Source organism: Solanum stenotomum, chromosome 6 (assembly GCF_019186545.1).
Source record: "Solanum stenotomum isolate F172 chromosome 6, ASM1918654v1, whole genome shotgun sequence".
Taxonomy (NCBI): domain Eukaryota; kingdom Viridiplantae; phylum Streptophyta; class Magnoliopsida; order Solanales; family Solanaceae; genus Solanum; species Solanum stenotomum.
In genome coordinates, this window is record NC_064287.1 from 50,743,534 (window position 1) to 50,759,102 (window position 15,569).

The 15,569-nt window shown below is 33.2% G+C and overlaps 1 protein-coding gene, 1 long non-coding RNA gene and 1 pseudogene across 2 annotated transcripts in view; 1 reads left to right on the forward strand and 2 right to left on the reverse strand.

Annotated features, from left to right (window-relative positions):
* Window positions 1–15,569, reverse strand: part of LOC125869434 (uncharacterized) — a 41,910-nt gene that overhangs the window by 9,507 nt on the left and 16,834 nt on the right. The window lies entirely within an intron of this gene.
* LOC125869400 (putative late blight resistance protein homolog R1A-10) lies at window positions 4,918–8,841 on the forward strand. Its single transcript, XM_049549983.1, has 2 exons — window positions 4,918–7,602; window positions 7,698–8,841. Exons 1-2 carry the CDS (start codon window positions 5,003–5,005, stop codon window positions 8,839–8,841), a joined length of 3,744 nt encoding a protein of 1,247 aa, XP_049405940.1. The 5' UTR covers window positions 4,918–5,002.
* On the reverse strand, window positions 9,349–14,283 carry LOC125869427 (AAA-ATPase ASD, mitochondrial-like; annotated as a pseudogene).

Sequence of the window (15,569 nt, forward strand, 5' to 3'; positions counted from 1 at the left end):
GATCTCATTCTCTAAAATTAATTAATGAAACCTTTGTAATCTTTAGAAACATATCCCTCGTTCACATCATGTATTTTCTTGTACATAAAATAAAGACAGCCTAAAATAAATTATTATTTATAATATCATACATCGTGTATTTTCTTGTACATAAAATAAATTATTATTTATAATATCATATTATAATGCATTTCAAATTGATTCATGAGAAAATTTATTTGAATGTTTTAAAAAAGAGATTTGTAATTTTTCATGAATCAATTATTTGAATTGCGTTATATTAGCCCAAATTAAAATGGGATGAAATAAACAGATCAAATGAGTCCATATAATAAAATAAGCAGATTATTAACTTATCGAAACATAAATGAATTAGACGGATCATGAATATTTGGACTAATTTTGCCCACCCCTATCAAAGAGTGATTTGCCTGACTCGTGAGTTAGCAGTAGGTGTTCAACATCTGATATAACATTTAAAATTTTATTTGCAAATTATGTATCAATATGTATAGATACAAAATAAAAATAATCTTTAGCGACAATTAATTAACGATAACATCTTAATTAATGCCAAATCTGTATTTTTAACGGCATTTAACATGTGGAGTGTCACGTGACAGAATTTCAAAACAAAAGAGAGAGGGCAATAATACACACAACACCATAAATTAGTCGAGAGGTGTTTCGCTAACTATTGAGTGATAGCTCAAGGAGGAAACTCACACTCTCAATAATTCAGATATGAAATTCAAAAAATTAAATAATTTAGATGTATTTTTGATCCTTTAACTCATTCGTTAATAAAGGGGAAAATAAGCCCTATTATTGTTTGTCCAGAATAGACAAATGCAATTTTTGGTTTCCGGCCATTCCAAGACCAAATTAGTCATTTTGGAAAGTTGAGCTTTGTATTGATGGATCAAACTCGGTTAGGTTTGTTGGATGGGACGGGTATATATGGTTTGTTATTTATCCTTGTTTTCTTTGTATGTTTGCATCTCTTTAATTTCATTAAGTCAATCTTTTCTCTTAAATCCGGTGAATGAATTAAATAAATTGGTGGACAGCCTCAATTTATATATTAAAGTATTTTATTTTTAAAAAACATTTTAAATTAAATGAGTTTTAAAAGTATTCGTAATAACCAACAACAGGTCAATTTTTAAATTTCTGCATTGTTTTTAATTTTAATTTTGTTGAAAATCGACGGACAATGTTGATTAATTCTATCAATTTTTCGCCCAAAAATTAAAAAAAATGCAGAAACGTGCAATTTCTGCATCTCACTTGTCAAATGTAATTAATTGCAATTCAATATTTACTTGTAAACCAACACTAACACTCTGTTTGGATCATTGTTATCCATTGTTTCATAATGTATTGTATTGTATTGTACTATATTGTACTGTATTGTATGGTAGATACAATGTTTGGCTAGACGGTATTGTTTGTTGTTGTTTAATAACATTTTTATTGTTTGGTTTGACTGTATCGTATTGTATTGTAATTTATAAATTTACTAAAATATCCTTAATTATTCTAGGGTAGGAGGTTTGACTAGAATTAAATAATATAAGGTAAATGGTAAAATAGTATTATGAAATATTATATAAAGATATAATTGGAAAAAGAAATTAAGTAACAATGGAAACACACCAAATTGGTTGTTCCATAAAATGGGGGTTTTCATTGTTGCATAACAACGGAATTTAACAATACAATACAATACATTTTAAGTAACAATCAAAACAAACATTATAGATATATTAATGATACAATACAATACAATGGATAACAATGATCCAAATAGAAGGTAAATGTTGCGAAAATCAATTTTAACTGAGCTATAATATCAGTAACAAACTGACTAAATACATACTAAAATATCCATCAAACAATCTAAAAGGTCTACTAAAGTTCATTCATTTACAAAACATTCAGTTACCAAATAGTATTAAAATTATCAAGTCAATAATATTCCTAATTAAGGTATCTAGGCAACATTTAAATAAACCGATGGACAATGTCGGGTTTTTAAGACTTTGTTCGTCGCTTTCTAATATTTATATTTTCTCCCAAAAAAATCGTTTGCAAAATTTATGGACCATCTCAAAAAATTTATCCCACGCAAAAAATCGAGAGATGTTCCTCAGTTCATTATAAAAATATTTTTTAAAAAAATTAAAAAGGAATAAATGGATGGACACGTTAAGTGTGGCCTCAATTTATAAGAGCGATTATATCCATCAATTTTGACCCAATTTTTTCAGGGTTATATCATTAGTTATTGTTGAGTCCGGCCAAAAGGGCAACTTTTTTCTTTCAAAAAACTAAAACGGCACATCAAAATTTTTTTTTTAACCAAAACAAAGTTGCCATCGTCCGTTAAAAAAATAAAAAATTGCTGCTATGCAGCAATTTTCTCAAAAAAAAATAATAATCTTTTTTTCTTCAAAATCGTTAAGAATTAAAAAAAAAAGTTTCTTTTAAAACCGCTATACTTTCAGCGATTTTGATAAAATTTTAAAAAAATCAGAATATTTTTTTTTGATGTGTTTAATCTTGCCCCTTTTGATGGTGATGGACTGATGGTGGTGATGGGGTTGAGTTTTGGACATTTGAAGACATTTAATTTGAATAACAAAAGAGAGAGCATTAAGAATATGAATTATTTAACTTCTTAAATGGAAGAAGTAAAAAAGAGGAAGATAAGTGATGAAAGAAGGTGGAAAAAGGAAGGAGTAGTGACATGGATGAAGTAAAAATGCAGCGATGTAAGGAAAAAAAAAAATCTATTTAAAATCACTGCTACAGCTGTGATTTTTAATTAAAAAAAAAAAAAGGAAAAAGTTTTTGGATAAAATCGCTGCCCTGACAGCGATTTTTAGTCATTGTGTCAGAGGGAAATCGATTCGTCAGGAGCGATTTTGCCCTTTTGATTTTAAAAAAATTAGATGTGCCCTTTTGAAAATTTTGACATTATTTTGCTCTTTTAACTCCGAACTCAATTATTGTTCTTATCTTGCAGTACTTATCCTTTCATAATTGTTCTTGGATTTTATTTTTTGGAGCATTACATATCACAATTGAACTATTTAAACAATTATTGCCAGCTGTTACAATTATTTCAATGCCCATAAGTCATATCATCGATAGGGGCTGAGCTAAAATCTACTAATTCTACGTAATTCAATAATTTTAATTTTAATGATGTGTATATATCAAAAATTTATTTAGTTTGTATTAATAATATATTCGAAATTCAATAAATTAAATCAACTTTTTAAAAATTCATAAATTCTATAGTTATCTTTGCACTTTACCTGTCTGCCTTCCTCGAATACTTTTGAATATGCATAATTCTTAACATGTCTTTTAGCTTGGTCTTATTTTATATTTATATCCTTCAATTTTGTGTGTACATAAGTAGGCACGTTAATTTGTATAACGTTAAACAAGTATAGGAGTCCCACATGACATAATACATGCAGGGCAGGGTGTACAAAATCGAATCAAACCGCAAATCGAATCAAATCGAGAAAAAAAACCCGACTAGTGGTTGGTTTGACTTGGTTTGGTATTGAAAAAAAAAACCCGACTATATTTGGGTTGATTTTGTTTTAACTAAAAATCAACCCGAGACCGAAACAAACCAACATTATATATATAGTTTTAAAATTTTATTTTATAAATAAAAATATTTACTTTGATATAATTTTTAATATTTCTTATACTTTTTCATAGTTTTTATCTTTTAATATATTATTTCAAGTTTGAAATTTAGAATTCTGAATGGTTCAATAAAGATTATAATCCGCAGATGTTGGTAATTATAATAAAACTTAAATCAAAATCAAATTAATATTAATGCAAAAAGAAAATCAATTCAACACTAAGAATGACAATAATATTGAATATTTGTTCTTTGATTTTACATTTTACACAATTCAAATACATAATTATTATTATTTTTTTGTTGGATATTTAATGTCATTACTCATATCATAATTTGTGTTATTTTCTTAAGAAACACCTTAGATAGTTGTATTTTGATAGGACTAAAGAAATATTTGAAGTACAAGTAATTAAATTATATGTTTGTATGAATACTTTACCGAAAAAACTCGAAAAAACCTAAAAATCCGAAAAATCCAAAAAAACTCGAGGTTGAAAACCCCGAGTTTTATTGGTTTGATTTGATTTATAGATTAAAATCTGACACAAATGATTTGGTTTGATATTTGAAAAACCCGAACCAACCCGGCCATATACACCCCTAATGTAGGGTAATATATTGGATGCAAATTATCATGTAAGATGTCATGTAGGACATGTATGTTTATTTGTTTAACTTTATACAAATTTAAGTATCTATTTATATACATCCAAACTTGAAGAACATAAATATAAATCGAGTTCAAGTTAAAGGATATATGGTATAATACCTTTTGAATAATTCTTTGGCACTTTATCTTAGTGCGCCAGCAATGATTTTGTTTTTTTTGTTTGCATGGCCCAACTCCTTCAAAATATCTTTCGCGTAGTGGAGAGACCTATTTCTTATCTTCTACTTCCTCTTTATGATTTTTTTTTCTTTTAAAGCTAAAAGTTATACTCACATACATACATATTACTCCCTCTGTCCACTTTTATTTGTCATGTTGTGCTTTTCGAAAGTCAATTTGACTAATTTTTAAAGTTAAATTAGATTACGTTAATTCGATATTTTTTAAAAAAAAATTAGATATTCAAAAACTATACGAAAAGTACTATAACTTGCAATTTTTTGCATATCAATATGATGAAAATATACATCGTAAAATGTTGGTCAAAGTTCTTATTGTTTGACTCTAAAAAAGGAAATCATGACAATTAATTGTGGACGGAGGGAGTACTAAATATTTATTCTCTAGATTATAAGTTTCAAAAAAGTTTAATTCCCAGTCCACAACAGTGTTCTTCATTCCCAGTCCACAACAGTTCTAATTCTTGTGTAACAATGATGTATTTCAACAATGAATTGTCTGATCTGAAAGATCATCTCCTTAGAAAGCTGCAATATTACGCTACCTCGTATGCTGTAAGGGATCGCATAAATTTCATTCTATGGGAGTTAAAATTCCTTGATTGTTTTCTCTATTTGAAAAGCTTCCCTTTTGCAAGTGAATGCGGTATGCTAAATGTGTCACAGAAAATGTTAGAAATTTGGAAAAGTCGGTGGAACAAGTTAATTTATATATGTATGTATGATCAAGAAGGTAGTCCTTGGGATGCAATTGTCTACTGGAAGGAGTTAATTTGGCATACTAAGCAAGAATTCAGAGCCCAATACTCCTTTCCGAAATCACCACTTGCAGCCAACGAGGTGATTGATGATGATGATAATACTCATAGCCCCGAATTTGTGATGGAAGTCATCGATGTTTTTGTGGGGAACATCAATGTTCTAGTGAAGATCAATGATCCATGGTCGTGCTTTTTTGTTCCAGGACTCAAGGAACAAATAGAACGAGTGTTAAAGGAGTTGAAGTTATTGAGATTTTTTGTCTGCTTTGTTTCAAACAAATGTATAGAGCCTCAATACCGATGTACTACTTTTTATACTCATGCTTTAATTGAGGCTAGCCACATCGCAATGGTTGTGTGGTTGTATTTGCCAATCTATGGCAGCGGAAATCAAGACTTGGCTCCAAGTGAAGTCAGTCGTTTGCTTTCTGATTTCATGGAAATGAAAATTAAGTCCATTGAGCCAGGCATCAGCCGCAACAGTATTTATATTGATGTCCTGCAAGCTTTGAAGTCCACCATACCACAAGCTCAAAAGAAGCATGTGGAGATTCCAACACACAATCTGACGGTTGGTTTGAGTGATCAAATGGCTAACCTTCAGGAGATGCTCTGCCTTTTAAGAGACAATCTCATTCATCTGCCAATACTAGATCTGGAATTTCATCTTCAAGATATGGATTCTGTTATTGTTGATGCCGGACTTCTTATTCACTCATTATATGATATTAGGGGGGAGAAGGAAGACACAGTATTGGATGATATCAACCGAGCACTTGGTTTTGATCTTCCAAGAAACATTGAGCCGATCAAGGCGATGGTCTACCTTGTCATGCAACAGGCATTTCATTGTAACTTGCCAAGGATTCATGGACTAGGCTATGTCGATTTTCTATTGAAAAATCTGAATGATTTCCAATGCCGTTATTCAGATTCACTGGCTTTCCTCAAGAATCAACTTCAAGTAATTCAAACGGAATTTGAGAGCTTGCAACCTTTCCTGAAGGTTGTCGCAGAAGAGCCGCACAATAAGCACAAGACACTGAATGAAGATTGTGCTACACAGATAATTAGGAAAGCATATGAGGTGGAATATGTAGTTGATGCTTGTATTAAGAAAGAAGCTCCTCATTGGTGCCTCGAGCGTTGGCTCCTGGATATCATAGAGGAGATTACTTGTATCAAAGCAAAGATTCAGGAAAAGAACACAGTTGAGGATACAATGAAGAGTGTCATTGCTCGTACATCATCACAATTGGCAAGGACTCCAAGGATGAATGAAGAGATTGTTGGGTTTGAGGATGTCATAGAAAATTTAAGAAAAAAACTACTGAATGGACCGAAAGGGCAAGATGTCATTTCAATTCACGGCATGCCAGGTTTAGGTAAGACGACTTTAGCCAACAGACTCTATTCTGACAGGTCAGTTGTTTCTCAATTTGATATTTGTGCACAATGTTGTGTGTCTCAAGTATATTCTTACAAGGACTTGCTATTGGCCTTGCTACGTGATGCTATTGGTGAGGAATCTGAGCGTAGAGAACTGCCTGACAATGAATTAGCTGATATGCTTCGCAAAACTTTATTGCCCCGAAGGTACCTTATCCTTGTTGATGACGTGTGGGAAAATAGTGTTTGGGATGATTTAAGAGGTTGTTTTCCAGATGCCAATAGCAGAAGCAGAATCATTCTAACAACAAGACATCATGAAGTTGCCAAATATGCTAGTGTTCATAGTGATCCCCTTCATCTTCGTATGTTTGACGAAGATGAAAGTTGGAAGTTGCTTGAAAAGAAAGTGTTTGGTGAAGAAAGCTGTTCCCCTCTCCTAAAAAAAGTTGGGCTAAAAATAGCAAAAATGTGTGGACAACTCCCTCTTTCAATTGTTTTGGTGGCTGGTATTCTGTTGGAGATGGAAAAGGAAGTAGAATGTTGGGAACAAGTGGCCAACAATTTGGGTACCCACATTCACAATGACTCAAGAGCCATTGTAGACCAAAGTTATCATGTTTTACCCTGTCATCTTAAGTCTTGCTTCCTTTATTTTGGAGCATTTTTGGAGGATGAAGTGATTTATAGTTCAAGGTTAATAAGGTTATGGATATCAGAAGCATTTATAAAAAGTTGTGAAGGCAGGAGGTTGGAGGATATAGCAGAAGGTTACTTGGAGAATCTTATTGGAAGAAATCTAGTAATGGTTACTCAGAGGGCCGATTCAGATGGTAAGATCAAAGCATGTCGCCTTCATGATGTATTACTCGATTTCTGCAAGAAAAGAGCAGCTGAGGAGAATTTTCTACTATGGATAAATAGGTAATATGATAAGTAATGGTAATTTCAATCAATCAAGTATTTGGAGTTATATTTGTAAATTAATGATATGATTTTGCTAATTGATATATTCACAGGGATCAGATTACCAAACCTTCTTCCTGTGTTTACTCTCACAAGCAGCATGCTCACTTGGCCTTCACTGAAATGGATAATCTTGTAGAATGGAGTGCGTCTTGCTCATTTGTTGGCTCGGTAGTACTTTCCAATAAATATGTGCCATACTTTTCCTTTGACTTACCCTTATCACATGCTTTTGACATTTCACACATTTTACCAAATTTCAAGTTTCTAAAAGTGTTAGATTTGGAACACCGGGTTTTTATTGATTTTATTCCAACTGAGCTTGTTTACTTGAAGTATTTTTCTGCACACATTGTCCAGAATTCAATTCCTTCAAGCATATCCAATCTTTGGAACCTTGAAACTCTTATATTAAAACGTTCAAGACATGTGAGACGTTGCACGCTACTACTACCTAGTACAGTTTGGGATATGGTTAAATTGAGATATCTGTATATTCCTAACTTCAGCCCTAAAAATAAAAAAGCATTACTCGAGAACTCCCCAGAACTTTTTGATTTGGAAAGCCTTTCCTGTCCATATTTCACTCATGTTGAGGATGCGGAAGTGATGTTGAGAAAAACACCTAATCTTCGAAAACTAATATGTGAAGTCGAGTGCTTAGAATACCCCCATCAGTACCATGTGCTTAATTTTCCAATAAGGCTTGAAATACTAAAGCTTCATCAATCAAAAATCTTTAAACCCATCTCCTTTTGCATCTCTGCACCAAATCTCAAATACCTAGAACTCTCTGGCTTTTACATGGATTCTCAGTACTTATCAGAAACTGCTGATCATCTCAAGCACCTTGAGGTACTCAAACTGTACTACTTTGCATTTGGTGATCATATGGAATGGAAAGTGAGCAATGGCATGTTCCCTCAACTCAAAATCTTGAAACTAAAATGTGTTTCCTTGAAGAAATGGATTGTAGCTGATGATGCCTTTCCTAACCTTGAACAATTGGTTTTGCGTGGATGTCAAGATCTTAAGGAGATCCCTTCTTGTTTGATGGACATCCTTTCTCTCAAGTACATCGAGGTAGAAAACTGCAATGAGTCGGTTGTCAAGTCAGCCATGAATATACAAGAAACACAAGTTGAAGATTATCAAAATACTAATTTCAAGCTCGTTCTCATCAAGGTACACTACTGAAAAAAGCTTTATTCTGCATGATTTTGATGAATCAGAAATGGCCTGAATTTTATGAACTGTTTTCTCCTGTTATCTTTACCTGGTGGCCTCGTTTTACATTTGGTTTTTTCTCTTGGTTTTCTTGCAGAAAAAGACGGGATTAAATTATCTCAGACGAGGATTTATCCAAGGCATTTAATTGATTATTTCTTCGTCCAAGTACTACTTTTTTTTTTCTTTCTTTCCTTTTTTTTGAATACACCAAATAGATAGATTCATCTTTTTTGTCTTTTCGATATGAAAGGGATAGAATCAGTTTCATCTGATGAGAAAGAGAAGAAACTTACTGTGACCGGAGATGTGGATGCTGATGAAGGTCAATTAGTTGTGGAGAAACTGAGAAAGCGTGGCATGCCAGGGTTTAAGTTACTTATAAGAATTCAGAACATACGAAAGGTGTACAACTTTTAACTCATTGATCAGAGATTAATTGTATTCGGTATGAGCTAGCCCTCTCCTAATTAAACTTATCTATTTTCCTCTTGGGATCAGAAAAGCTTACATTTCTGCTATCATAAATGATAAGGCAAGTGCTAATTTGTGGGTCCCAGAATCACAAGCCAACTTACCAAAGTGAAAGGGAACCAAAGCAGTGCATTAGTTGAGTCAAGATTCAAGAGACCCAACTAATGACCACCCATAAAGAGAAGTGCCAACAAATAAAATAAGTTTGAAGTAGAATTTTTAAGGGGGTAGATATGAGTTAGGCTTAACTTTGCAAATTAGGCTACAGCCTACACACATATCAACACAAGCCAAAGGAAAGACAAGACCACATTGTTTTCTTTTTATATCTCTTCTTTGCAGGTTAGAACAACGAATCTATCCCTCAACGTATCCAAGCTCACATATTGCAGTTGAAAAGATCATCTCACAACTTACTTTAGTCTTTCCATAATTCCAAACATATGTGAAGTAGCACGCTAGAAAGCTTTATTGGGAGGTCACAGTTAGGCCTCCTATTCTCAACTATTAAGCTACCGTCAACTAACTTTGCAAGACAGATGGACACCAAGAAGAAGGTAGACAACGAAATGCAAAATAAGAGCAATGATTCCCCATTTTCTTTAGTAAAGGCAGATTAAGCAAATAAAAGCTTATTCTTAGGATAGTCTTGACATCCTTGTAGACAGTTTCTATATGAGGCATCTAGTAGTCTCATCCCCAGCATCAGTATCGACAGCCAAGATCAAAACAATGCCGATTGAGCCGCTTTGGCAACCTACTTTCCTAGAAAAACTTCAAAGTCAACCTTTCTTTATAAAATCAAATGACTCAAAACTGAGGTTCAACAGTTTGCATCTGATAGTTACAGAACTCCTATTTTCCTTTCATTCAAAGAAAATCATGCCTTCAAGCTTCAGCATTTCATATAAACTTCTTTATCAAAAATATTTCCTATAAAGTTAAAAGATGAAATATCTTTTCAGTGACGATCAACTATCACTTTTTAGGTTCAAGAGATTTCGAGACACTTCCTAACATAAATTCTAATATATAGATATAAAACACTCTGCAGAAGTAGCCTTGAGGCTTGTCAAGGCAGGAAAAAAAGAAATTTGCACACTTTGTGATTGACCTACACAAGAAGTCATACTTCTTGCTCTTGTACTTCAATTGAATTTGTTTATTCTGTGCATGGAGGATTCATCTAAATGATCGGTAAAACAAGTAAGCTATGGATTAACATCCAAATAAAGCATTGTATCATAGTTCCTCTGACAAATGACTCGTTTACCAAAAATGTATATAAATAACTATTAAGAACGTTAAGGACTAAGATAGAACAATTTAACCATCCATCTATCGGGAAATTCTAGGATCACACACACAAGCATAAAAAAGCTCCTTCCTCAAGTCAATGAAAATAATTCAAAATGTTTGAAATCAGCCTAACAACAAATGATGTTCACATTTGAAATCCAACAACATTTGCCTAGCAGTGCCAATTCAGACAAAATAACTATTATTACACCGCCATCGCATCCAAATATTCCCCTATCCATGACTCACTCCGTGTTGTAATACACGCATGTCAACATCCAATTTTGAGTTGCACATACCATTGACAAAATCACACACTCATAAATCATATAATTTCTAAACCTTAAGCCGTCACCAGACATAAGCATTTCATTCCAATCAAAACAAAAACAAACAAGCATATGCATAATAAGTTATCAATATCAACAAGCCTCAATAGTTAACCAAATAAATCCCATGTATCATTATGGTTCACCAAACAAGCATATGGTATGATAAGTTATCAATATTAACTAAGCCTCAATAGTTAATGATAAAGAGCTTATGCCTTTGGTGTTTTGATGATCTCCTCACAAGTGCAGGGACCTGGTCCTCTGCAGAGTATGCTCGTCCAGTGAGGTGCGGTACAGCTGTAAAAGCTGTCTGCGTCAGAAGCTGCAGAGTACTTCACCAATCAGAAGCAAGGAGGTTGCTTGTACGTTTGGTAATAACTTTTCATGGTTTATATCAAACATGATACAACAATATTACTCATTCATTCAAAGAGAGAAATACTTTCAAACTTCAAGAACAGCAAGGGATCTGATCGAGTGCTTCAAGAGCTTCCTGCATTAGCTGTTGTTTTGTTTGCTTGTAATAGTTCTTATATTGTAAGATCAGTTTTCTTGTAAAAGAAATGTTTTCAAGCTCGTTTGAATCATTGTAAGAACTAGGTTAAGGGTAACTTAGACTCTTACTCTAAAGGTTTATATTAATCAGATAGGATTAGTATAGTGAGCGGTACTGTGTCCGTTCTGGCTCATCTAAGTAATAGGAGGTATTGCTTAGAGTTGGGATTAGTAGGTTAATCCCGGTTTGTAAACTTGCTTTTGCTTTTTGCTTGGAGAAGATTAGTGAAAGAAGTTTTGAAAAGTCCTGGCAGGCCAGGTCGTGGTTTTACTGCCTTGAGCAAGGAGGTTTCCACGTAAAGTTTTTGTGCAATCTTTACTTTCAACACTTTGTTTATTTTCTGTTAGTGTAACTGTGCTGAGGACCTGGTCCCATATAAAACGTGGACGCATACATTCCAACAGTTAACCATATAAATCCTCTGTATCATTATGATGCATAAAAAGAAGACCAAACAAGCGTATGCATAATAAGTTATCAATACCAACTAAGCCTCAATAGTTAACCATATAAATCCTCTGTATCATTATGATTCATTAAAACTAGACCAAACAAACATATGCATAATAAGTTATCAAATCAACTAAGCCTCAATAGCTAACCATATAAATATCATTATGAGCATAAAGAGAAGACCAAACAAGCATATGAATAATAATACATCAATACCATCTAAGCCTCAATAGTAAACTATACAAATCCAATGCACCATGATGCATAATAACCTCCAAAACAAATAAAAATCAAAACTTTGAAGCAAATAGAGATTATCAAAGTAACTAACCGCGAAGAGAACGGTAGCAACAGCAGCCTGAACAATCTGTTGGAGAAGAACACCTTTAACAACCTCATCCTCATCTTTCTTAGAATGCAACCTATAATTATCCATATTCCCAAGCATTAAATACAATCCTGAATATACCTAATACACAACTATTGGTAAAAATGTTCCCAAAACTTCATCTGACACATATCCTCCCTTCCCCTAATGATCAATACAAAATCTCCACAAAAAGATTACCAAGATCCTTCCTTTATACCTTCTTGAAATTACCCTTAATTGAAAAAAAACCCAAAAAAGAAACAAAATTTGTTCCTTTTCAAATCTTTTTTTTGAAAATTACCCTTAAAAAGGAAAAGAAAATCACTATCTTTTTCAAAGTAGCCTTAAAAGGAAAACAAATAAAATACCCAATAAAAGAAAAACTGAGATTTCTTTGAAACTCTGTAGAAGATTCAAACTTTGTATAAAATTGAAATTAGGGTTTGTAGGGAAAGAGAAGAGTGGAGATATATGGTTTGATTGAAATTCTCTTCCAAATAGAATTGGAAGGCATTTCAAACAGCAAAAAAAATTCAGAAAAAATTTAACGAAAATAATGAATTTTTAAGAGAGGATATTATTGTTTTGCAAAACTGAACTCCTATAATAGATTTACCTGTTGTATCTATCAACAATTTTCTTAGCTCGGTATTGTCCTTAACCAATGTCATAGACATCATACTTCAAGAAATTAGCCATAGCAGCAATCATGCTAGATTTACCGGTTCCTGGAGGACCATAAAGAAGATAACCACGCTTTCACGCCTTACCAATCTTTGCATAATAGTCTTTTGACTTGCTAAATGTTTCAAGATCATCTATAATCTCTTGCTTCTTGTTTGGATCCATAGCTAGAGTATCAAATGTTGATGGATGCTCAAATACTACTCCACTCCACAACCTCCCTCCCCTGTATCTATAACCACCTCCATCTCCCTTATTGTTTGTGTACAGCTTTCTCTGTCGCTCTTTCACAGATATCGCCTTTCCTTCATCCAACACATACTTCAAGTATGAATTTTTGATAAGGTCGCGATTCTTTTTGTGAAATTTTAGCTTGAAATACCTCTTCTCATCCTCCCTATAAAAAGATATTGTCTGTCTGTTGGCTGGTTTTTGGCTCGATATCCACCAAACCTTCTCGCCTTTATATTCATCGGGCTATCTCCTCATGATCATCCATGGTTAGAACAAGAGATTGACCATCCTTCGCCGCGTTGGCTTTGAGACGCTTGGCTTGAGTGCTCGAGTTCTTGCTAAGGTACTTTTCAATCGCTACGTAAGCTTTGTTTCCGGTGACTTAATTTGCTCAACAAAGAGAGAAGCTAAGAAGAAGTTGAGTGAAGAAGCAGGCTGTTGATTTGCCTTTGGATCAGAACATAAGCCCAACTATATTATTGGATTGATTTATTCATTATGGGCTTCAACAACAAAAACAATAGAGGTCCAGTTCTAGTAGAACAATTTCCTTGTAAATACATATACATGTACAGATATTTTAGAGTACCATACTTTAGAAATAGTAGATGTCCTATTTTATGCTATACAGCTGTATGTACTAGGCAGGTACTTAGTTGATTTTATTACCTTTCAATCCCTAGGAAGTTTGAATATATTTGCTTGTACAGTAGCTTTGTAATGACAGGTTGAAGAAATACAAAATCCAGAAAATTTCTCACTATCCTTTCTAGTATATTTCTATATATTCCTTCAAGCTTTGCTCCGCTCAAACCACCCTTCAGTTTCAAGTTCATAAAAGATAATGTGCATATAAGGATAGAAATAGCTCACAAGTTTATTGGTATACCTCCTAATATGACCATGAAGTTCGTGAGGGAAGTAGTTCTGGTACATGGTCCAGGTGAACATGATTGCTGCAATGGTTGGACCCAACTGAGTCCAAACATCTTGCATCATCTTGAAGTTAATAGGAGTGTATATTCAAGTTTATGTGAATGTTTGTTATGGCCTTCTATATATATATTACCCTTATATATAAGTGAACAACCAAAAGGACTAACACTGCATGAAATAATTGTACTATAAGTTACGAAAATTGTACATTAACTTGGGCCCATTTTACTTTTTTGCAGTGCTTTATATAATTGGACTAAAAGCAATATAAGATGTACGTCAACAATGCCTCTTGAATAATGTACTGATACATACACGTGTTCATTAGATGTAAATCCTGCTGTCCTATAAGCTAAATATATTAGTTCTTCCACATTGTTTTGGTTCTTCTTTCTTCAATCCTCTATATTAGTTCTTCCACATTGTTTTGTTTCTTCTTTCTTCAATCCTCTTTCATACCTGATTGTTTTCTTCTTCCAACAATGGTTATTTCTTATTTGCTCCTTCTTTTCTATGTTGTTGCTACGTTTGTACGGGAAGCCTTGCATGCAGGTAACTTTTTTCACTTACATTCCATTGAAATTTTGAGATTTTAACCTAATTTTTGAAATTGGAGTTTGAAAATTCTAATAGCGAAAGGCTTGAACTCACAAATGAATAGTGACAGCTGAGACAGAAACTGACATAGTCTCTGGTATTATATCTTGACGATTTTTAGTTTTTTTCCTATCTAGCTTCCTCTTTGATCCGTCTTTGTTTCTCTATTTGATTCAGTAAAACACTCTATTACCTATAATGTTGTTTGTCCTGCTGCTACTTCTTACCATATTTGTTTCTCTTTGGTGCAGTTTGTTTGTTACATCTCTGTTGTATTGTTCAATTCAGGTGAGTTTTTTTTTCTTCTTTTGTTATTTTTTGCTCCCAGTTCTTATTAATGCAGAGTATTATTTTTTTTTCTAATGTACATATAATGACGGGTAAAAAAATAAATTATGCTTTTATTTACTGGAATAAAAAAGATAGCCAAACTGCTCCTTGGATAAGGATGACAGCAGCTTCGTTTAGTTTGGATTTCATTAATTAAAGGCTATTGTGGAACTTTTTGAGCATTTGGCTCTTTTGGTAACTGATTTTGGTCAAAATATTCTCCTAGAAATGTCATATTCTTTACTCAAATACCATGTTACTTTATTTGTTAGTCTGCTACTCCAAGAAAGGGTTAACTTTTTAAAATCCTTCTCGTGTTTCAGGAGATATTTTGATCACAGGCCAACTATCCGCCCAAATGCGAAGAAGCTTAATAATTTGCTCCTTCATCGAAATAACATGACATGAGAAGAGTTTGCCTCACAAATTTGAA

What these genes read in the sequence shown, in the direction of transcription:
- LOC125869400 (XM_049549983.1), top strand. Translation starts at nt 5,003, where the DNA reads ATGATGTATTTCAACAATGAATTGTCTGATCTGAAAGATCATCTCCTT. An exon ending in TTTCTACTATGGATAAATAG is followed by an intron (nt 7,603 to 7,697) that starts GTAATATGATAA and finishes ATATATTCACAG; the next exon opens with GGATCAGATTACCAAACCTT.